The sequence below is a fragment of the Antedon mediterranea genome, chromosome 2 (assembly GCF_964355755.1).
Source record: "Antedon mediterranea chromosome 2, ecAntMedi1.1, whole genome shotgun sequence".
In the NCBI taxonomy this organism is placed as follows: domain Eukaryota; kingdom Metazoa; phylum Echinodermata; class Crinoidea; order Comatulida; family Antedonidae; genus Antedon; species Antedon mediterranea.
The window spans coordinates 37,072,106-37,096,547 of record NC_092671.1 but is presented as its reverse complement, the minus strand read 5'-3'; the positions used below and the strand labels follow the sequence as shown (position 1 = coordinate 37,096,547).

Genomic DNA, 24,442 nt, shown 5'->3' with positions numbered 1-24,442 from the left:
GTTTCAAAACATGGAGTGGTACTACGCCACCAATAATGACATTTTATTTGACAAAATCTCCTCTACAATAGACCCGACCGGGTGTAGGTGTAGTTCTGTACAGATTTCCTCTACGCAGAAAATTAAAGGAAAAAATAATACAAAACGCTCTTAACTTCGTTAAACATCATTTATTTACATGGTCAATAAACCAGTTGGTATACAAAGGCTGTATTAGTTAGGATTCATACAATCACATACGATGTACCAAGGATACACTTACATTCTTGGTTTTTGTTTTTCCTGTTTTTCAATGAAAATTTACAAAAAAAGAGAGGTAGGTTTTAACTGATAAAAGTTACATCAACTAGAAATTCTTTCTAAAATACAAATAAACAAAATATTGCACATACCTAAACTCCATTTGTTTTACAGTATTGTCCAAAGAAATTAAAATTTGATAAAACAATACAAATTTTGGGGAAAATCAAGAATAATTTATGAGCAAATGCAACGGATGGTCGGAACTTTTAATGAATATTCAATAAATTGATTTATTTTGCAGAATAAAAAAATATAACTTTTCAATAAATAATAACAACGTTGATTCTTGCAAGTCAATTTAAATTAGCATTGACAAAAAAACACAAACTGAAAAAATTAGGTGATTCGCTTACAAACTATTTGGCTGTCTAAAATTATTTTCAACTTTTAGCTTTTTCAATTTCAATGACTGTTGTTAAAGTTTAGGTAAGTGCTTAAAACCCATAAATAATATGAATATAATATATTTGACTTTAAATATACACTTATATTTTAAATATAGTTCTAGAAAGAACTTTAAATTCAACTCCAAACTTTAAATATCTTTATATGCATTGTCATCAATCAAATATATATTTAAATATTAACTCCTTCATTAAAATGCAATGATAGAAAGTTGAACCTCTATTCAGGGGACAAACAAAAGTGTCCCCTGAATGGGGGTGTCCCAAAGGGGGGTTATACTGTATTTTATCAATTGAATCCATGTTAAAACACAAGGATTGCTGTACTGTTTATACTAAAGTAATACTAATAGTTGTTCAGTTGGCAGCAGTGACATTTATATATATATATGAGCACTGTTTCTATATATATATATATATATATATATATATATATATATATATATATATATGTCTCTGGTTGGCAGTGGTAAATAAACTTACCTTATAAGGTCATACAAAAATCATCAACGAGATTTGATGAAATGCAGCCTTTTAAAAGAATGACTTATAAACTTCTTTTCTTATTCAATTGTATAACATTAATTAACTAAAGCCGGTTTGTTGAGTACTAACTTAGTCTTGTTAATACTCAATGGAAAATCCTCCAATTGACAATGTCTATTGTATTCAACTATATAATCCAGATTAGCCCACCTCTTCACCCAACTTCATGTAAAGCTGTCTACACCATCAAACTCTATGTGGCAAAAAAATGTGATGTCATATCACTACCATATTTGGGCATATCACTACCATGTTTGGGCACATCACACTTTTTTTTGTCAAACTACAGTAGTTGGATAGTGTAGACAGAGCTTAAGATTCTATGAATTTCAATACAGTTTTAATAAAATATTCATTTGAACTAAATCCATTAAATATTTCTAAAACAAATAAACTGTACAACACTATAGATAATTCTCTTCATTATATAAAATGCATTACATGGCAGTTTTAACGATTTAGAACAGTTACTGTATATTCATGGCATGTGTTGTATTAATAAAGGTCTTTATATTATAACCTTTTCTATTTCATAACCAATGTATGATTGCTATAGTGTTCCAACAAATCGAAACATTAAAGTGTATGTACAAATGGTTATTGTCATTCCATTGGTATAACCCAATGATATTTTTCACAATCTCTAAGTTAAAATTATTTACACATTTTAGTTTACAATAAGTGATTTGTATATCACCAGCTTCAAGCTTGGTTTTGTTTTTCTATAGTAATCATATTACAATAGTTTAGTTTAAAAACCAGGCAATCTAACAATGGGACACTGAGCTCGCCTTGATCTTATGTATGGCTGCGACAAATACAGTATTACATATTATCAGCAGCCTACGGTGTCTGTTCAGAACTGATCATGTTACAGACACAGATAAACTCTTTGATCTTCGGAGCTCAGCATCCTGTTGTTAGATTTCCTTGGGTTAAACTATAGAAGAGGTTCAACTGTAACAGAGGTGTAAGTATTGTGTTACTCCATATGTTTAAACACAAGCAATAGCACACATGGAGGGTTGATCAATATATAATATGTACCCACGTAACAGACGTGGGTTGGAGTTGGATAGCGGAGTGGTTAGGACACTTGACTGTCATACAGATAGACCCGGGTTCAATTCCCGACAACTCCCAGTCCACTCAGCTGTAAATGAGTACCTGGTTGAAAATACTAGGGAGAAAAAAGGCGGCGTGGAAAGGAACTGGCCACCCTACCACATAATGCCGAGGCTTAGTACAATGAGCTCCTAACAGCTCATTCCCCTACGTTCAGAGAACACGGGACTCACCTTTTTTTTTACCCACGTAACAAAATAAAGTGGAATTTACCACATCTTAGTCGTATCAACTTGACCAACAACTTTGTACAGATCATGCCATATTCATTCATTTTAAATATAAAACAAATTGGAATGCATTTTTCCCAAATAAAACAATCTTATCATAAATTATTTACAACTAAAACAGTTTCTTTCAAGTTAAAATATATATACATAATGAATATCATTACAGTATTGAAAATAATAAAGATTTTCACATTTAAAGTATGTGAAAATATTGGACAAAATATATGTGATAAACGTACAATTCTGTTGCCATCCCATCAATTTGCCATGAGATATACCAGTACGTATTCAGAAAGTATCACCCAAGAATTGAACCAGGATACCGGATTAAAAAGCAAGCACCAACCCACAGTGCCACTATGCAACTAAAGTCAGCGAGAAAGACAGGATAAATAACTAACATTATTTAGCTAATGATACTGGGATGGAGGTCGTCTTGTAGCATCGTGACATACTGCGGTATATAGAGTGGTAGGGGCGGACGTGATTACCAGCCCGGCTCCAGTCGTGAGTGATGGCTGGTGTCTTGTAGTGTCTTGAAGCACTGCTGTTGAACACTGGAAGAAGTTCATTCGCCTCGCTTGATAATTTCTGAAAACAAACAAAAATAATCATTATAGAAATATTTTTGTCCTCTATCTCCTCCTAAGCTGCATGACCGATACTCACACTCGCATACATTTAACTGCCCTTTAGTCATTCATCTATGTGAAGCCCGGTCTATTATATTAAACGTTATGTCACAAAAAATGTAATGTGTCCATAAATGGACATGATGATGTCATATCACTACAATATTTGGGCAAATCACATTTTTTTGTTTAAAGTTTGAAAGTGTAGGCAGACCCTTAGAATGGCCATTGTTTTGTGAAAAAATATGTTTTTAGACAATTTTCTTGTAATAATAATAATGGTAGTCTTATATAGTGCCTAAAACAATGTATCTAAGTGTGTGTGACGTCAAGTGTGCTTAGCAAAATCTACCTCATGAGTTTTCACTGTTTTTAACATACATGAGATAGGTACCTGTCATTAAATTTGCCAAAATGTTCAGTGTGTTGTTTTGAAGAAACATTATCCCAATTGGCAAAAGAAATAAAAAAAAACATTTGTATTTTTTACGATTTATTGAAAAAATTTATTTACTAGAAATTTTCGGCTCGAAAGAGTACCTAGAAACATGACGTATGCGATGATGCGATGGAATCACTCAACCAAATGTTTAATTTTGAATAATATACCTTTAAATATATAACAGCATCCGTCCCGTAGCCATCCATTGATGACACCTGCAAATCGCCTTGGAAATATTTTGCATATAAACGACCAATTGGAAGACCAAATCCATAACCAGCCTGCAAAATAAAAATATGAAATATTAATATATATATATTAATATATACTATAACCTTGTTTTTAATTGATCCTTGAAAATGATAGATACATAATTGAAAAATTATGCACAATGAAAAATATTTATAGAATTTATTCACAACAGATTCACAAATATGTACAATATGAATAGAATTATGGATACCAAAAAAAAACACAAGATCACTATTAATCCAATTAACCAGAAAATAATTTGCCATCTGGAGTCTATTTTTTACAATGCAAATGAATTAGAAGGAAGAGATTCCAGTAAAAATGTGGAAATGGGGTTTAACCGATTTCACTTGAAAACCGATAATTATCTTATTCAATTTAATTATCTGATAAATGCGATAATTTTTAACCTTTGACCTGAAGGACACATCATTGCGTTGTGATTGGGCACTTGGTTGTTTTGGTCGGATCATGCGCACTTTATTTTGTTATTAAATATCTGATTGGTTAAACAATTATCCGATTTTGTTATGGCTGCGGAAACACGGCCTTTAGGTGTATACTATTACAGGAGACACCTATTTAAGGAGACACTTTCACATAAAACAAAGAAGAGGAAATATGTTTTAACTCTACAGCCATTCACTTGTATTTAAGGTAGTGTCATTTGCCTATGAGACAAACAAGGGGAAAGATATGTTTTAACTCTACAGCCATCCACTTGTATTTAGGGTAGTGTCATTTGCCTATGAGACAAACAAGGGGAAAGATATGTTTTAACACTACAGCCATCCACTTGTATTTAGGGTAGTGTCATTTGCCTATGAGACAAACAAGGGGAAAGATATGTTTAAACACTACGGCCATTCACTTGTATTTAAGGTAGTGTCATTTGCCTATGAGACAAACAAGGGGAAAGATATGTTTTAACACTACAGCCATCCACTTGTATTTAGGGTAGTGTCATTTGCCTATGAGACAAACAAGAGGAAAGATATGTTTTAACACTACAGCCATCCACTTGTATTTAGGGTAGTGTCATTTGCCTATGAGACAAACAAGGGGAAAGATATGTTTTAACACTACGGCCATTCACTTGTATTTAAGGTAGTGTCATTTGCCTATGAGACAAACAAGGGGAAAGATATGTTTTAACACTACGGCCATTCACTTGTATTTAAGGTAGTGTCATTTGCCTATGAGACAAACAAGGGGAAAGATATGTTTTAACACTACGGCCATTCACTTGTATTTAGGGTAGTGTCATTTGCCTATGAGACAAACAAGGGGAAAGATATGTTTTAACACTACGGCCAACCCTATTCAGGCGACACCTCTATTAAGGGAACACGTTGTTGGGTCCTGAAGGTGTTCCTGTAGGGTGTCTACCGAATCTCTCCTAAAACGCTAATCGTCGTTAGACATTGCGCGTCTCACTTCGCCACTCAGTACGTTTTTGAGCTAGCATGTGTATAGGTCCGCGTGTGAAAAGTTCTGTTTCCTTTTTTATGTTTGCCATCCATGTTGTTTTTGGTCTTCCTTTTGGTTTTTTGGTCTTTCTCTGAGCCTCTCCCAGTGCGATCTTAGCTGGTGTGTTTTCATTTAAACGGAGCAGGTGACCATACCATGTCAGCCTTCTTTTCTTTACGTTCTTACTCCACTCATCTACCGAATATCCTTTATTTAATTTACTATTTTATGCGATACATCACAAGTTAAACTTTGTGTTTATCAATTATCAAATAATAATTGTAAACTTACAAGAGGTGGAATAGTTGTCGTTCCTGGTTTAGGTGGTGAGGGCGCTGTTGTGTACATGTAGTTAAACATTTCATCGGTCACACTCCTTGGTATACCACCACCTTCATCAGATACCTAGAAGACAGAAAATAATTAGTGACAAACTTTGCACCAAAATAAAACGCATAGCCCTGTGGAGCATTGTGAAACATTGACGCTCGTTTCGCCAGGCCGGAACCGTGCCGGAACAGGTCTGAAAGATCCTTTAACCCAGAGTTGGAGGGCCCTCAAGTGCTAAACCTGGGGCCTTTTACCTCTACATTACACCACTGGGCATTTCAACTTGTCATACATTTATTTTTGTATATTAAATTACTTTTTATGATTTGTTCAAAAAATAATAGAGCCTGCTTCTACTACAGCAAAAATTAATATTTCTCATTTACTCTTTGTACACACAGTATTGTGCAAATTGTAGCTTTGTTTTCTTTTATATATTATTAGTTTATGTAATTTGTTTTCTTTTTCATATTTATTGTTATATCTTTGGGTGGGTCAAACTTAAAGTCTTTCTGACTTATATGACTCTACCCTCACATGACTACTTTTCATTGTATTTATATGCAATTTTATTTATTAACAAACTAGTTTATCATTTATTCATTCTTTATTTAGCCTTCAAAATCGAAATATATTCAAACATAAAAACAAGACAGGCGGAAATCTAAGGAGGGAAGGATTAAGCAAAATCAATTCAAATCGCTGTAGCTCGCAGGCTTGCTTATCCATCCAGTACATATAAATAAAATAAACATTTACTATCCAAATATAAATAAATTCTAATTAAATGTCATTATGTTATTGTATAATATATGTATGTTATATTGTGGAAAAAATATTAAGCCATTATATTTTACAATGCATTACACATCTGTGTACACACTGTCCTACCTTGATTGTAACATCTTCTTTGCCTTTGGTAACCATTACTTTGATCTTTGGGAATTCCTCCGCAGCCACTCCATGGTGCTCCATCACAGCACGCATCGAATTCTTTAGAAAATAAGTGAATGGATTGGATGTTGATTTTTAAACTCAGTGGGTGTTACGAATAGAAATTATTATGTGGTAAGATGCAATATGTGTTGGTTTATTTAGTTGCTCTATGATCTGAGAGAATTACTATTCTGCAAAAGCACAATTCTTTAACAATCTTGCTTTGCTCAAATTGTATCTCTACAACAACCCTGTATGCTTTTTAATAATTCCGTTATTATGGCCTGTGTTTGGACTACTGATTGTGAAATCATGGGTTCGAATCCAACGTTCATCACATTGCTTTTACAATTTACTTTTGTTTGCCTCTCTCCACCCAGGTGTACGAATGGGTACCTGGTAAGGCCAGAACACAACTTTGCGCTGATTACTAGCTACATTATGGGAGTATGTTTCCATACATGTTTGATCAAAAAATGAACAAGGTAATATGTACAGCGCTTAGAGGTTTCACAACATTAGACGCTTTATAAATCCAGGATATTATTATTATTATTGTTATATGTTGATAAAAGCTGAATAACTCACCTTGAAAATTTCAAATAGTATATGGTAGAGATGGGATGGTACATACACCATGTGTATACCACTTGTAGGGTCACTTCCTACAAAAGTACAGAAAAGAATTTTGTTAAAGTCAGTCAGAGGAATTAGTTTCACTAAATGTTTTACAATGAAGTACAGTATATCAGACAAGAGGTATTAATTTTATATATATTTTACACAACAAGATACTTATTTACATCACATTTTTTGGTGAGTATTAGAACACATTTATTCCACCCTGTGAACAACTTAGGGACTATGTGTATATATGTGCATTAAAACATAAAGGTGTACTTTTAATAAAGGTTCTATCATAGTTAATTACAGGCATAAAGAAAGCTGTTAATTATTATAATACTAGTTTATTCTAATTTGAAATTACAAAAACAGCTAAAAACTTTGATAAAGTTCTTTTTAGGAAAATTATTCTAGCAATAGCACTTTTTATTTATTTTTATTTATCTATTCAATTTCTGCCATATACATAACAAAGAAGACAAAACAATTATAAAAGGAGGCACGGAAAGACCAAACAGGTGCTAAACAGCTATGCTAGTTGGTCAACCCAGAACAGAGAAAAATAAATAAATTACGTTCTACAATAAAAGCATCGACAAGAAAGTGACCAACTACACACATTTTCAATATCAAAATTATTTAAAAAATAAATATTGAGATAATTAAGTAATTTGGTTTTAAAAGAACTAACAGAAATATTTAAGTTGCGGATTTCACTGGGTAAGTTATTCCAAATTCTGGTAACACGTGGGATATATGATTGAAAAGAAGATTCAGTTCTGCAGCGACGAATATCAAAAAGAGTACCAACAGAAGAAGAGCTACGAGTAACACGTTGTGGATTACGAATATTAAATAACTTGTCAGTATTAATTATATAAGAATTGAATAACTTAAAGAGAAAAACGATATCAGTAAAGTGACGCCTATAACATAATGCATGTTTGAAGTCTGCACTTTACAACATTATCAAACATTTCCAGTACTTTACATTGGTTTGTTACTGTATTATTAATTTTAGTTTGACCTTCTGAAATTGTACAAAGTCAACCTACTGATAACCTGTGAGACATATCTTATTAATTAAGTCAATATTTCTACAGTCAAATTCCAAATTTATCATGGTAAATATTGGTACAGGGTCGAAATTAATAACAAAACAATAAATACCATACTAGAAAAATTGTTACAATTTATTTATTAAACTTTGTTTAATGAGGGTGACTCAAAACAGCTGAGGCTGGCATGCATGACGCCCTCAACACTTAAAAAACGACAATACGAAAAACACAACTTTTTGTTTCCTCCTTGCAATTGTAACAAAATCTCACTATAATATTGTATTCTTATGTTTGGATTTGTAAAGTTGTTTTTAGTTGAACATATCTGTTAGTGTACAGTGTAAATCTATTGTATTTTCTACATAGACAATGTGATACTTCTTGTATACAGTATATTACTCTAAATTTAGTAGCATTTAAAATAATCAAAGTGATATGGCACAATGGGAATATCCCTACACTATCAAACTTTATGTCACAAAATAATGATGATGCCATATCACTACCATACAGTATGTAGGCATTTCGCTACCATATTTGGGCACATCACACTTTTTGTTGTCAAACAACTAGTTTGATAGTGTAGACAGAGCTTTACACGTTCACTTACCATTCTTTGTGAATATTTCAAGCTCGGGTGAAGCGAGATAATATTGATCACACAGATATCTTGCGCTATCATAGGCATCTAAAATAAACAAAATGTCATTAAACAAATTAATAATAATAGCCTACAAATATTATTAATTCTTAAATTAGTAATATTTTAGTAAAACTTTTAATATTACTGTAAAGCTATTTCTGTATGTATTAGTTTACGCTTAGGAATAATACACAGGAACAAATTTACTAACTGTATAGTAAACACTTCCATAACATTATCAAATAAAATAATACATCAGTATTTTATCCTTAAGCCTTGTCTACACTATCAAACTATCAAAAAAATGTGTTGTGCCCATATATGGACACTATGATGTCATATCACTACCATATTTAAGCATAGCACTAGTACCATATATGGGCACATCACATTTTTTTGACACTTAAAGTTTGATAGTGTAGAAAAGGCTTTATAGCTGTTTAGTGTTACCATTTCATAGTTCTGTAACCTAACAGCAATAACTCAGTATTTTATAATTATTGCTGTTATGATTTGATAGTTCTGTAATAATGAGCAATAACTTATTTATTATCTATCAACCCATCTTGGCATATACATGTACTGTATACACAATCAACTGGTAGAATACCCTTGATTTATCTATTTATTAAACCTTGATTTAAATATAACTTAATACTGATCCTGCCCTCTCTTTATACTACACCAACAACAAGTCTCTCTTATTATAAAGTAGGCTATAATACTGTAAGTACATTTTTATAGTTGTGTAGTCATATGGTCAATGTATTGTTATGAAAGGCCAGGGTCTTTGTACCTCTGTGCAAAAAAAAAGATAAATTGACAATAACAGTACAGCTGGCAGCATTAAATACAGCAATTTAAATCCTCTACTTATTGCCAATATTTCCTAATATAGTGAACTTCCTTCCCGCTATTCAAAACAAACTAACTAAACTAGTCTGCACAACACATTTCAGGTTGAAACTGCATTCTGATGTTGTTTTACTCTTCATGCCAACTTTGAATAATGTTATTATACTAATAGGTATTACAACATATTATTAATCGGCTCACAAGTAATAGTATAATATATTATTACGAAAAGCATTGTTCCGATTAAAGTGAAAACTACTCCACAATGAAACAGGGAGATACTGTATTAAAATATAATTTTATAGTATAATAATCACACAGAGTGTTAAGGTCTGTCTACACTATCAAACTTTATGTGATAAAAAAATGTGAAGTGCCCATATATTAAAATGATGATGATGTAATATCAGTACCATATTTGGGTATATCAGGGAGTTGTAAAATAATAATTATTTTACAACTCCCTGGGTATATCACTACCATATTTAGGCACATCACACTTTTTTTGTCAAACTAGTTTGATAATATAGACAGAGCTTTAGTGTGTAGGAGCAGGATTCAGAGTGTGGAACACAATGAATGTCAACTTTATATTAAATGTAGTAAATAAGCTGTGTTCAGACTTTAAATTCAGTAACGTGTAACCTTTGGGAAAACCAGACAACCAGTTCAGACTACAAACAATTTACGCATGTAATCTTATGGTTAATCGGCTTGCTGTTTAAGGTGTAATTAAAAAATCCACCTCAACCTCATGGGTTTTTGAAACAGCTGGTTTATCCATATGCCATAAGCGAGCATTATATGTGTAAATTGTTAAGTCTGAACAGGCTACCATTACCATACAAAATTTTATAATTTACTGAAAGATTTAATGACAAAAAAAAATATATTAATTATTGCTTTCATAACCAGGGGCCCTGATATATGTAAATCACTTTTGAATCACAATTGAAAAGAAAGTGTATATTTTGAATTGACCTTATTAAGTAGAAAGCTTGTTTATAAGCAGGTATAGATTTTAATATTGTGGTTTATTGTTGTTGTCACTTACCTTGAGTGACCGACACAACATCACAGTTAGGATCAATGCTGCCAATATGCCTGGATGAGTGACCGTTGGTTTCTGACCCAAACACTAAAGCTATATTTAAATCAATTTACTTTATTAATAATCAATTAAACACAATAAAAAATAAATTGGCAATAAAAAAATATGGGAAAATAATATGCAATGCATGGTCTCTCTCACAAAATTATTATTTCTTTATAAATATATATAAAGATGTATTGTCCCCCTGAAAAAAAAAATTTTTTTAATTTTTTTTTAATATGCCATTTTAATGTCACATAATAGTTATTCACTTTGACCAAAATTATTGGACTGGAAAAAAAAATAGTTTATCAAAAAAATATGTATTTTATTGTAACAAATAGCCAAATTGACTGGAAGGTTTTTGATGGAATTTAACTGTTTTTTTTTGTCTTTTTATAAAAGTGAAAACATAATTTTTGTTTTATGGAAGTGATTAACATTTAATGAAAACGGCAAAATGGCCTATTTAATGTCTGATTTTATTAATATTCATTTTTCATCTTTTGGGAGTATAATATTTCTGTTTATTTTGTTTACATTGTTAATATTTTTTTTCTTCTATGGAATGGAAATAATTAAATTAAAATTAATTAAACTGCAAAATGGCCTATTCCTTTTCTTTTATTAATCTTCATTACCTCCGCCAAGGAGGTTATGTTTTCACCCCTGTATGTTTGTGTGTGTGTTTGTGTGTGTGTTTGTGAACAGCCTGGAGGCCACAGTTTTTATCCGATTCTAACCAAATTTGGACACAATGATCTATGCCCAAAAAGCTCGGACGAGTTCGAATTTGAGGGGGAAAGGTCATAGGTCAAGGTCACAACTAACAAAAAACTATATTACTGCCTAGAGACCACAGTTTTGATCCGATTCTCACCAAACTTAGCCACAATGATCAATGACTCATCATATAATTTTGGTTACATTTTGAAGGGTCAGGGTTAAAGATCAAGGTCCACAAAAAAAAAAAATAAATAAAAAAATTTTAAAAAATTCTCAGCGGGACTTGAACCAGGGACCTTAACTGTGAGAGGCTGGATACATAACCATTACACCAAACTCTCATCCACAACTTTGTAGTGTGCAGTTAGCCTATTTACACTTTAGAACTAATAAAAAAAATGTAAAAAAAAACATTTTCGGGGGGAATTTTATGTAGGGGAATTTGACAGTAGGCGGAGGTTTGTACTCTCGGAGTACCCTCTAGTTGAAACTGTTTTTGGGTGACAACACATCTTTAACTTGATTTACAGGTTGACTTACTGTGTTGGTTAATTAACATTCTAATGCTAATTCTGCTCATCAGGAATCGATCTAAGAAGTACTGTATATTACATTCTTCATGTGTGTCCACATTCCACTTGCCTTCCCTCATTTCTAGCACTCCCTAAATCATTAATACAAGTAGAATAGTAAGAAGTAATAAGGTCAATACATTTTTTATTTGTATACAGTCAAAAAAAGGTAAAGGTGAGTCTCTAGTTCATTCTGAACATAGGGTAGCTGTTAGGAGCTCATTGTACTAAGCCTCGGCATTGTTCCTTTCAACGCTGCCTTATCTTCCCTAGTATTTTCAACTCATTTACAGCTGAGTGGACTGGGAGTTGTCGGGAACTGAACCTGTACGACAGTCAAGTGTCCAAACCACTCGACTACCAAACTCATTTCATGTATGTAAAATTACTAAATGAAATACACCAATGTTGCAGAAGAAAGAATTATTTAAAAGCACATCTAATGCAGACTTGTTCAAATGTTACCACGCCCAGTAACAGACGTGAAATACTTTAAATCTATTGTTAATTATGTGAACAAGACCTATGACATTCTACTGTCATTGAGAGTGCATTGTACTTCTGTTGTAGATAAGTATATTTACATGTGATTTGCATGCAAACATTTATAACATCTAAACTTTGTTGAAGTTCAATAAACTGAAAAGGAATTGCAAACAGCAAGATATTGATAGTACAATGCATTGTTAATGTTATAGGATTTTACTTCTATTTCAGATAGAGGTATCTTTACATTCTTTGATTTCCATGAAAAAATTGATAGCATCTAAACTTTTTTATGTTCAATAAAATGAAAGGAATTCTAAACAGCAAGATATTGATAGTACAATGCATTGTTATAGTTTTTTTGCTTCTTTACTACTTTTGATTTGAAATCAGGAGCATAGTATACTGAGTACTACAATAATACATTGTTATAGGTTTACAATGTTAAGCTCTGTCTACTCTATCAAACTTTATGAGACAAAAAAATGTGATGTGCCCATATATGGACATAGTGATGTCATATCAATACCATATTAGGCATATCGCTACCATATTTGGGCATATCACTACCATATTTGAGTACATCACACAAGCAAGACATAAAAAGGAAGAGTCTTTTATAGCGATATTTTTTGCTTTTTGACAATCCGCCAGGATAATGTTCTGCGCTTTTTCTCTGCTTGTTGTTGTTCTATGTTATATATGCTTTTTGTATTGTTTTTGTATTATTTTTTCTGGATAATAAATGAATATGAATATGAATATAAAATGGACAACCAAATACTAAAGAATGTAAGACTCTCAGAACTTCAGATTCTCTAGTAGTTGAGCATTAACCAATTGAAATTCTGCTTATATTTAGTATCAGGATTTTTCACATGACTGATTACCACTATTCAACGCCCTTTTGATAATGGGACTTAAAATGTGAACGTTTATCGCCAAAAACAATTCTGTTTCTTTCTTTTTTTGTTATTACTCAATTCAATTCAATTTTATTTTCATAATTTCATAATAACATGACAGTTTTTTTTAAAGTACAATGCAATTATACTGGAGAAACTTAAATATGCCCAGAGGCTAAAAAGAATTTAAAAAGTATATAATAAATATTTCAAATGTAGTAAAAATGAATAAATAACGGGAAAAAAGTAAAAGAAAAAATTAAGCTGCATACACCTGATTGTTTATTGTCTATGAATTTTAACTTCTTCAATGTCAACTTCATAACAAATGTTATGAAATTTAATTTGGTAAAACATTACATATGATTTCAGAATAGTTGGTTGACCTTTCTATAACTTTACAATAATATTGAGAGTAACCTTTACTCTGTCCCTTAACCAAATGAAATATAGATAAATTGTATAAATACCTGTGCTATTGTCTCAACTACATTTGCATGTCTGTTGCGTATTGTTGTCAAACTTTCTGTAAATCTGAAAAAAATATTTAATAAAAATATTTAATAATTATAGAGTTAATATGGTGTGTTTAGTAAACACAAAAGTCACAATTGTTAAAGTGATTGAAATGAACAACTCATACAACACATTATTCACGTATTCAATTCAATTATTTTATTTCTTTAAGCACTCTGGCTCTAAATTTGTGTTGCTTGTTTATGTCATATAACATAATATATAAAAAATATAACAAAATATGATTACATTTTTTTTAAAGTGAGATACTGTACCTTTCTCTTGTTGGTGAATCATTCACAGAATCTTCAAATTCAAGGAGGTCTTGCAGTGTTTGTAAATACCTAAATAAAAATTCATTACAAATATATTAACTAACTATTGCATATTGTTTACAAAATACTGTATTGTCTTTTATTTATGATAATGTAATGTTAAATCAAATGGTTTATCATGGAAAAATTTCATTTTTAAATTTTGTTTGCTAATCAAACTAATTTTTGAGTCCAACATAGTTTGGTATTGTATTTTTTGCTACACAATTTTAGAAATGTGTAGCAATAAGGTTGTTATGTATACTGTAGCCTTTTGTTCTGCTACACTGGCAAAGTTATTCACTGTTTATACTAATTATCAATGAATTTACGGTAATCTAATTTTGTGCCATAAATAACATAAAACTGGAAATCTTTTTATAATCCGATAAAGGAAATGATAATAGTTCATGTAGAGAAACACTTTCCCTTAACGACTTAAATTACTTACTTCAGTGTCATTGACCGTGTTCGTACGGCGATTGAAATACACGTTTATTTGGTTTTTACCCTTGGGGTAAAACCCATACAACGTTCGTACGAATAAACAAAGTACCGGTAAGCTGACACGAAACCAATTAAGATCGGAATTCTTAGGTCAAAAAGCGCCCTCTGTGCGTCGACCCATATCAATTGACATGGCGTGTTGACAAATTCAACTGGATATTGCATGTCGTTTCGCGCGCGAATCGTTCAATTATTATTTTTCAATCGACAACCAGACCTATATATTTATAATACATCGAATACAATTTACTTTTTAAATAAATAATGATCGAAAATCCTGCTAACGTATGTTGTTTGTTGACCACGTGTATTTATCGTGCGAGCCGAACTATTGTTGTGGAAATTCCATTTAATGTACACGCACTGTACCCCTCTTGTAAAAATCACCACGTGTATTTATCGTGCGAGCCGAACTATTGTTGTGGAAATTCCATTTAATGTACACGCACTGTACCCCTCTTGTAAAAATCGCCACGTGTATTTATCGTGCGAGCCGAACTATTGTTGTAAAAATTCCATTTAACACGCACTGTACCCCTCTTATCGTGCGAGCCGAACGGTTGATGTGGTAATTCACAGACACCAGGCTACCACAATACAGAACTCCCTGCCGTTACATGTACATTATAAGCCACCGATTCGCAAGTTCAGGTCACCGGAAAAAAAACCAACGAGTTGATTATTTATTACAAAACAATAGATATACATTCGCATTAACGAAAAAGAACATTTTAAACAATAATTGCTAAACAATCATAAAGCTTATTTGAGGTCGCGATTTGACATGACCCCGTTAACGCTTGATTAATTATACCCCGAGGCAGCGTGTAATTGGAATGGGATTGAAATAACCAGTAAAGTTGGTGGATTTTTCGTCCAGATGGTTTTCTAATTTTTTATAGCCAGAGGCGTAAGTTAATTGCCACACGCGACCTCACAGTTGGAAGTACACGGCAGTCCCGTCCGAACGGGCCCATTGAAGAGACATCCTGATTGGATGACAAGCTGTTTAAAGACACTTAAATATACTGTACACTTACCAGCTAATTTAACTGAAGGCATTTTGAAATATACTGTACACTTACCAGCTATTGACTAATTTAACTGAAGGCATTTTTAACAGTTTTTCTGGTAGAAGATTCATCTCCTTCATCATATTGCAAATTCTGATTGGAAGTTCTTGTCTTAAAAACTCAAATGATTTCTTCTCATTTGCACTCTTCATACCTGTGAAATCGGCAAATTTATTACGTTAAAACTAGTATCAATATTTATTATTTAATATCTATTACTAATAAACAAGAACTCCTCCTTAATAATAATTTGATTAGGAGGAGTATCCTCAAGTTTTATACTTATATTAAGACAAACAAACAATATAGGTTTCAACACTTTTATTGGCCAACCCATATTCAGGGTTACACCTTTTATTTTGGTCCTGGGGGTGTCCCCTCAACAGAGGTTCTAACAGTACTGGGCATACATTATTGAATATTTTTTGTTTTTTTAGTAAATTGGTAACCCACTTATACTGTCATCAGTACTTTCGGACTTTTTCTGTTGTCTCTTGGTCAATTTATTCGGTTTTTAGGCTATTTCGTGGTTTATTTTACATCAACATTTTTTCATTTTTACACTCGTGCTAAACAGCGCATAGAGACTATTTGTATTTTGCGCTATATAAATTTAAAACCATTTTAAACCATTCAAAAGGTTATGACATTGTACAAAATTTCACCTTTAAATTTGAAAAAAATTAATTTTACAAAGGTCAACATTCAAATTAACTATTTAAACAATTAGTGTAGATTTGTGGTTACAAATCCGGGTTTTAGTGGCAAATAATAACTCGAAATTGCAATTCATTTAAAGTATCGTAATTTCCTTTTAAATATGATTACTAAACTAAATGAAAATAAGCATGACATTTAAAATTATTTTTAAATGATGATTTATCGAACACCAGAGAAAAAAATTGATCATAGATTTTTCTTATAATGATTGATATAGTCAATACTAAGTTTTATCACTGAAGTATAGGTTAGTAGCCTGTAATATATCTAGTAAATTTGTAACAGTTTTAAAAAAAGGCTATACATTCAAATGTTCAACATCCAACAAGCATCTTTACTCATTTAAAGTACATATTTTGCTTACTGTACATGACATGGTTAAGACTGAATAATATAATGACATATATTTTAAGTTACAGTATTTAAGCTGTTGTAAACATAAAAATTATCATATATTTTGGACAAATAAATGTTTGTATGCCTTCATAATTATCTACAGTAGTGACCAAAATTTATTTAATTAATATTACCAATATTAAATAATCTCCTTTTGGATCTAATTTATACATTTAGCTGTTTAGTTTTGAATCATGGCTTGCCTCTCATTTTTATACTATTATTATTATTTAAATATAATCAGTGCATCTTTTGGTTGTTTAGTCTACTAACTACAGATTTTCTAACTGTAGTAGTATAGTATTTAGTATACGGTACATATTGAAAATTAATTATTGATGTATGTAAACAAATTTTCTTGACGTCATCAACCACTATGCTTCAGTGGAATAAATCATGAATGACAAACGTCATTACAAAGCAGTATATAGTAGTCAGTGTGAAGCAGCATTCTAAGTGGCTAGTTATGTGGGTGTGTACGAGGCTTGGTGAAAGGTAATTTGCATCACAAACAGGATATCAATATCATTGTATTATTAAATATTATACCAAGCTATGATATGCAAGTCATAATCACCATGCAATTTAAAAACGGCATCAATATTTAAACTTATTGTATTATAATACTTATTAAATATTAAGTATCAGATACAAAACCCTTCTTTACTATTTTTATTCAAACAAAAAAAATACAATGGTATAATCCAATTTTATATTCCAATTTTAATTCATGATTTTAAAAGCATAAGAAAAACATGTAGCAAACAAGGCTTTTGTTTAATATTTTGAACTTTGAACAAAAATAAATATTTATAATAAATGAAGAAATATGAGTTCAGCCAGTGTCTAAAAAATGATGCAACAATAGCATTATGACCCAGTAATGATATTAACAGATGTTAAAGATGTGAGGAAATTATATTAGACCCATTGCCATCTACAGTAATAATCTAAGATTTACCATATTAAAATATTGTTGATTTTTCAAAAATATAATTTACGACAGTACAATGAAGATACATTTATTTAATTTATGTTTTTATTATCAATTATAGTATACATCAAGTTTGACTAGGCCTAGGCATAATTAATAATATATTATTTAATATTAAGGTAACACTCTGGCCATCAGGTCAACAACCCTGTATCACTATTTCTCCCTACTCCAGCTAGTAACATTCCTTGATGATGTAGAAACAGTAATTGATTAAGGATGTGGGTTATAGGAAAGTGAATAAAGAGTAACTAGGGACAGAAAGAAACCACTAGGAATGTAAATAGATGGAGTAATGTATGGAGAAATAGTGATACAGGGTTGTTGACCTGATGGTCAGAGTGACACATTATTAGTATATTGATGGCAAATTTAAATAATAATAAAAAAAATTTAAACGTAATATTTAAATAGTGTTATTACTGTAGAAGTGTTCTTTAATTCATCTCTATTGTCTGGTTCTCGAATCTTACACAAAAGGGGAAAAGACAAACCGTCAGTGGGCTAGTAAACTCTTCGACATATAGGCCTAGCCTTGAACCTTTTATTTTGCTTCATGAAAGGGATATTCTAAAAACTCTACAATTTGTCAGGACCCTGATCATCCTCTAAAAAACCAAACTGGTAGACTGATCACTCTGAATCAAAACACTAAACGTTGCTGACGACAATCATTTGTTTATAATTCAATTCATGTATTTAATAGCAATTTTGTAAGATCCCTATAGAATCACTCACTGGTTACAATGTTTAAAAAAAATTCATTGTCAAATTGCATGTAAATCAACCAACCAAATTTCTTTTGTACCTTGCAAAATTACAAGTTTATATCATATCATAATCAATATTTAGTTTAGGCTAGGCCTATATTATACAAAAAGTGTAGAAAATATAACAATTTATCACAATATAGGTAAATGAATACTATAATAGGCCCTAGTAGGCCTAGGCTATATACAGTAGACATTTTTTTGTTTTAATTAAAAAAATACAAGTTGAACCTAACTTGAATTGAATGTTTTTATATTATTATAGTATAGGCCTTCCCCTTGGGCCTGGCCTACCCTATCTAGGCCCCTCCCTAGGCTAGTTTACTCTCTCTCTCTGTGTACTCACCAAATTCTAAAAACTGCTTTATAGATAAAGGTGATGGTGAAAATCTGGAATAATGATCCATACGTGCTGGTAACCCTTTTAAAGAGTTCAGTAATAATAGTGTAAGCTTCATTGTTTATAGTCAAAGTTGAGCTAGGCCTATATATGAAAGCCTTCCTTGACGGAGAAGAGAATTGGCGTGTAGCAAAGGAGTTCAGTCCTGCTGTGCAACAATTTCCAAGAAGCAGGAGGGTGTGTGACAATCGGGCTTAACTAGGCTGCTAGACGTTTGTGAACGTTGAAAAATGAAGACGATGAAAACAAATTAAAAGTATTGAATAATAAACTTAGATCAAGTTTAACACATTTCTGTACTCAGTTCGTTGATAACAATAACAAACCCATCTCTTGCCTCTGTCTTCTCTGTGTACGTGTGTGTGTGTACTGTGAGCCGCCCACAAACAACAAGCAGCTGACGTGTGTGTGGAAGTCTCGTATTTTTTTCGTAATTTTCCATTGAACAGTTTTTTTGTGCGCATGCGTACACAGTGTTGGGTGTCGATAATTATATCGCGGGAAAATTACGTTCATATTTTTCAATCAACAATCAATATTTGTTATTCTTCTATTGATAAGAATTCAAAAATAAGAATTTTAAAACATTTTTTCACTGTTTATGTTCTGTAACAATTATTCACTTCGACCAAAAAATGGATCGAAAATTCTGTAACAATTATTCACTTCGACCAAAAATTGGATCGAAAAAAAAATATTTTACCTGAAAAAAGTTATGAATCTGCAGCTGTCATTAGATATATCTTAACTGACAACCGAGAGTCATGGAGATACAGTCCGTATCATATAGTTATATACATCTAAACTTGTATCTCATACTCCGATAGAACAGCTTAGAAACGGGTATCATAACATTTTCATAAAATTCTTAAAAAAGTATTAAAATTATTTTTTCTTCTTATATATTATTTGGTGGTTGATGAGTGATGATAGACAGCCTGACTGACTGAAAACGACGCCGCCACTTGGAATACAAAACTGAAACAAGTAAAAGAGTAATATCAAAACTGTTATTATCATACTCAGTTGTGGTGATGTTGATGAATTAAACAATTAGATTTTATTCCGCACCCGATTCCGCATGATCAAACACATCATACATCTCTTATGTCGTGCTTCAAATTAAATTGGCTTGTGCCTTTGAAATAAAACAATAGGCTACTACAAAATGGATACAAAATATACGGTAAGAAAATAGTTTCTTTGTGCTTAATTCAAGCAACCAGAACACAGATTTTCTGCTCAAATAAAAACCTACTATAATGCTTAATAATATAGGCCTAAATGAAACTAATGCCTTGTTCACTAAGCATATTATTGTGAGAGAAATGCTGAACATTCAAACATTCAATTATTAATTGCAATTCGTCAGAGAACATTAATAAATACCATTGGGCAATTCTATCATCATTAATCTGATTGTTCAAAACTTTACACAATAATGTAATATAGTGTAATCTTGACCCTTTGCGTCAAGAGGAGCAAGTTAGGCTAATTGATCAGATGTTTGTCCTCTCTCTGCTCTGTACTGGATACTGAGAACACTTGCAATTCTCGGCATATAGGACTCGACTCCACGAGCCGAACTACATCACAGAGGGCAAACATGCTGCGTGCCAAATTAATATTTTGTATTACTGTACTATTAGTCGTCATTATTGCTTTCTATCGTTATAACATTCTTTTTGAGACAGATTTTAGGTCTAATAACGGTCTTGTTGACCTTTCCATCGGTCAACTCCACAACTAGGCCTATATCCACTCAACCCCGAAATGCAAAGGTCTGTGAAGCCAGTGTTTGTGTCTGCAAGCCAGGATATTTTGGTCCGCAATGTGAAAACCGATGTGAACCAATTCCATCTAATATTAAACCCGATAATGCTAAAAACTGCTCTGATTCCAAACGATGTTTGTGTGAACCAGGATGGTACGGTTGCCTCTGTGAAAGTCGCTGTCCAGTCCCATTTTATGGCCCACGGTGTAGAGATGTTCACGAATGTAATCAAGACAATATTGAATCTTATGACAAAATCAATGGTGCTTGCAGTTGTAGTGCAGGTTGGATGGGTAAACACTGTGATAGCAGATGTGCTGATTGGACATTTGGGACCAAATGCGAACATAACTGTACATGCAATCACAACCGTACAGAGTTTTGTAAATGGACCACAGGAGAATGCGTTTGCAGAGATAACTGGAGCGGAGCAACCTGTGATGACTGCGATGACTGTGACTGCACCGATGAATGTTCCAGCAAATCAGGTATAGGCCTAAACAAGATCGAAATATTTCTTACAAAAAAACTTTTCCTTTATTATTAATTATTTTATTGATATTCTATTTGATAAATTCCAGAGCGCTTGCCCAGGAGTCCGAGTTTTTAAATTCTAATTTAGAATCTCGATCTTCCCAACGTGTTTTGGGTGTGCGTTATACTTGCTCTAATTAAGTCTGTATTTGTTGTCTTTTATGTCAGTCGGACGTTTCGATTTTTGTCTTGAAATCAAGTAGTTATACGTATGAATCGCCATATTATGCTTCCATTCTATTGAATATGCCTATAATAACTGCCCAAAGGAGCGGCGCGAAAAATACATGAATAAAGATACAAAGGAACTAAGCCTGTCTACACTATCAAACTTTATGTGACAAAAACATGTGATGTGCCCATATATATGAACATGATGATGTTCATCACTACCATATTTGGGCAGTGTGATAGTGATAGTGTAGACAGAGCTTTTATGAAATCAGGGAATGCGTTTATAACACAAACAACAGAAAATAAAATCTTAGATGGTAGGCCTATAGCAAATAAAAGTTCATAATTTTATTTTTTAGCCGTATACCACTCATTATGGTTTCAATTGGGAATTGCTATATTATCAACAATTGTTTTTATCTTACTTCTGGTCATTGTATACAGAGCAGCCACGAAGAAAAGAAGGTATGAACTAAAGCTACACTGTCAAAAAAAGTGTGATGTGCCCAAATATGGTAGTGATATACCCAAATATGGTAGTGATATGATATCATCATGTCCATAATAAGCACATCACATTGTTGTCACATAAAGTTTGATAGTGTAGACAGAGCTTATAAACCAAAACCTATAAAGTATTGTCCAAAATAATGTAGCCCTGGCCATGAACAACACACTTAAGGGCCTTTCACACCTGTTCCGGCACGGTTCCGGTCCGGCGAATCGAACACCAATGTTTCGTTTTTACGACGCTCCACGCGGCCAAGCACCAATTGATATGCGCGTAGCCGCGTGAAAACGAAACATTGACGTTCGATTGGATTTGCCGTCGCCGGACCGGAACCGTGCCGGAGCAGGTGTGAAAGGCCCTTTACTCGGTATCCATACCCTGGTCTTACTAACCCACATTGTAAGAATATGTATTCATTTTGTAGAATGAGAAAAATGAAAATGCACATAATCTACATGGTTATGTAAATCTAAATTAACGCAATTACAACTCTGTAAACATGTTTTTTTAACATAGAAACAAAAAATTTACGCCTCCGATACCGGCCTCGTCCATCGGCGACACTACGTCTATCTACGACGAAGGTGACCAAGAACAGTATATAAACATGAGTAAGCTATAGTTAAATGTAATAAACAATTTTTTTGGCACAATTTAAACTTACTTACTTACTTACTTACTTTACATCGTCATTATAGGTAGCCTTATAATATATAGTTTTTACGATTATAAAATGTGTGCGCAAGGATCCGGATGTAAATATTTCCGTATAAAACCTGTCCGATGAATTGTTTTAATACAAAAACTTTTTGAATTCGGTTTCTATCATTTTTTTTAAATGCACACATGCGCAAACCAAGTGGTGATAACTTTTGTAAACTGGTCAATATTTTTCAAGATTTCAAGATATTTAATTTCCGTTATAAAAATATCTTGTTAGGCCTAGGCCTATAACAATTACATTATTATAATGTGGTCGTAGTTTTAAAAGAGTACATTTGTGTTGGATATTAGAGGTTTTTTGTTTGTTTTTTCTTATAGACCAGATGGGTCGGAGTGTGGATTGTATTTTCGACTCAACTTCGTGGTATCACTCTTCCATTCAAGAAGAAGAATGATTAGAGCTTAATCCTAACTAAAGCTTGGTTCTAACTAGCGACGCAACGCAATCTACGCAGTGTAAGAAAATGCCCTTACAATAATTGTGTAGGCCCCCGCCTGCGTGAAATCAAACCTGCGATGTTTGCAGCATTGTTGCGTCGTCGGTTCCCACTTACGCAATTACGCAATACAGCACTTTGCGTCGATACGTCGTTGTACGTTGCGTCTAGTGGGAACCACGCTTACTTAAGCTTGGTTCTCACTAGAACGTAACGCAAGGACGTAAACGCAACGCAAGCGTTTTAACCAATGACAAGCGAAGTTATAGACAGTTAGCAATCAAAAGCGAATAAGCCATCGCTTGTGATTGGTCAATTCACTTGCGTTGCGTTACGTCCTTGCGTTGCGTCGCTAGTGGGAACCACGCTTAATTGTGTTTGCGCGCCTTCGCCTGCGTGAAATCAAACCTGCGATGTTTGCAGCATTGTTGCGTCGTCGGTTCTCACTTGTGATTACGCAATACAGCACTTTGCGTCAATACGTCGCTGCGTTGCGTTCTAGTGGGAACCATGCTTTATGGAAATATTTTATTTTCGGTTGCCTTTAGTTTAGTTACACAAGGCAATCTAACAGGCGCCCCTGCCAAGATAAGAACCAGTAACAGTCCTCTGATCGTATGCCTGGCTGCGACAAATATCAACAGTACTGTGGCCTATACTATGTACAATTCTCTCCACAGCGCGCGGTGTTTGTTAATAATTAGGGGCGTGAAAATGATCGTGTCGCAGCCATAGATGAACCCTTTGATCTCCGGAGCTTAGCATCCTGTTGTTAGGTTGCCTTGGTTACACAAGCAAAATATTAACGGAGCTGATTATTGGTAGAGTATTGTATAACAAATTTATCACAGTTAATTCTGTAATACGGTGTCATATCTGTGTCACACGCGGTACCGTATCAGGCTATAAGCCCAACATACCTGTATTACAGGATTTGCATCATCATAATGCCATATGTGGATAT

At 32.8% G+C, this 24,442-nt stretch overlaps 2 protein-coding genes across 2 annotated transcripts; one reads left to right on the top strand and one right to left on the bottom strand.

Moving 5' to 3' along the window:
- Positions 1-1,149: 1,149 nt before the first annotated feature.
- Positions 1,150-19,666, bottom strand: LOC140040963 (pyruvate dehydrogenase (acetyl-transferring) kinase isozyme 2, mitochondrial-like). Its single transcript, XM_072087269.1, has 12 exons — positions 19,272-19,666; positions 16,058-16,199; positions 14,427-14,495; positions 14,106-14,169; positions 12,213-12,336; positions 10,908-10,997; positions 8,966-9,043; positions 7,259-7,335; positions 6,626-6,727; positions 5,696-5,809; positions 3,850-3,963; positions 1,150-3,199 (listed from the first exon to the last, which is right to left on the bottom strand). Exons 1-12 carry the CDS (start codon positions 19,381-19,383, stop codon positions 3,011-3,013), a joined length of 1,275 nt encoding a protein of 424 aa, XP_071943370.1. The 5' UTR covers positions 19,384-19,666; the 3' UTR covers positions 1,150-3,010.
- Positions 19,667-20,429: 763 nt separating this feature from the next.
- LOC140039883 (uncharacterized) lies at positions 20,430-23,546 on the top strand. The gene is made up of 5 exons (XM_072085468.1): positions 20,430-20,511; positions 21,020-21,587; positions 22,167-22,272; positions 22,835-22,929; positions 23,360-23,546. The coding sequence occupies exons 1-5, from the start codon at positions 20,494-20,496 to the stop codon at positions 23,434-23,436; spliced, it is 864 nt and encodes a 287-aa protein (XP_071941569.1). The 5' UTR covers positions 20,430-20,493; the 3' UTR covers positions 23,437-23,546.
- The last annotated feature ends 896 nt before the right edge of the window (positions 23,547-24,442 follow it).

Excerpts from the sequence above, each read along its gene's own strand:
- LOC140039883 (XM_072085468.1), top strand. Across the intron at positions 21,588-22,166 it reads TGAATGTTCCAGCAAATCAG|CCGTATACCACTCATTATGG; the intron begins GTATAGGCCTAA and ends TTTATTTTTTAG. Across the intron at positions 22,930-23,359 it reads AGAACAGTATATAAACATGA|ACCAGATGGGTCGGAGTGTG; the intron begins GTAAGCTATAGT and ends TTTTTCTTATAG.
- LOC140040963 (XM_072087269.1), bottom strand. The coding sequence starts at position 19,383 with ATGAAGCTTACACTATTATTACTGAACTCTTTAAAAGGGTTACCAGCA. Across the intron at positions 14,170-14,426 it reads GATTCACCAACAAGAGAAAG|ATTTACAGAAAGTTTGACAA; the intron begins GTACAGTATCTC and ends TATTTTTTTCAG. Across the intron at positions 10,998-12,212 it reads AATGTTAATTAACCAACACA|CTTTAGTGTTTGGGTCAGAA; the intron begins GTAAGTCAACCT and ends ATTTAAATATAG.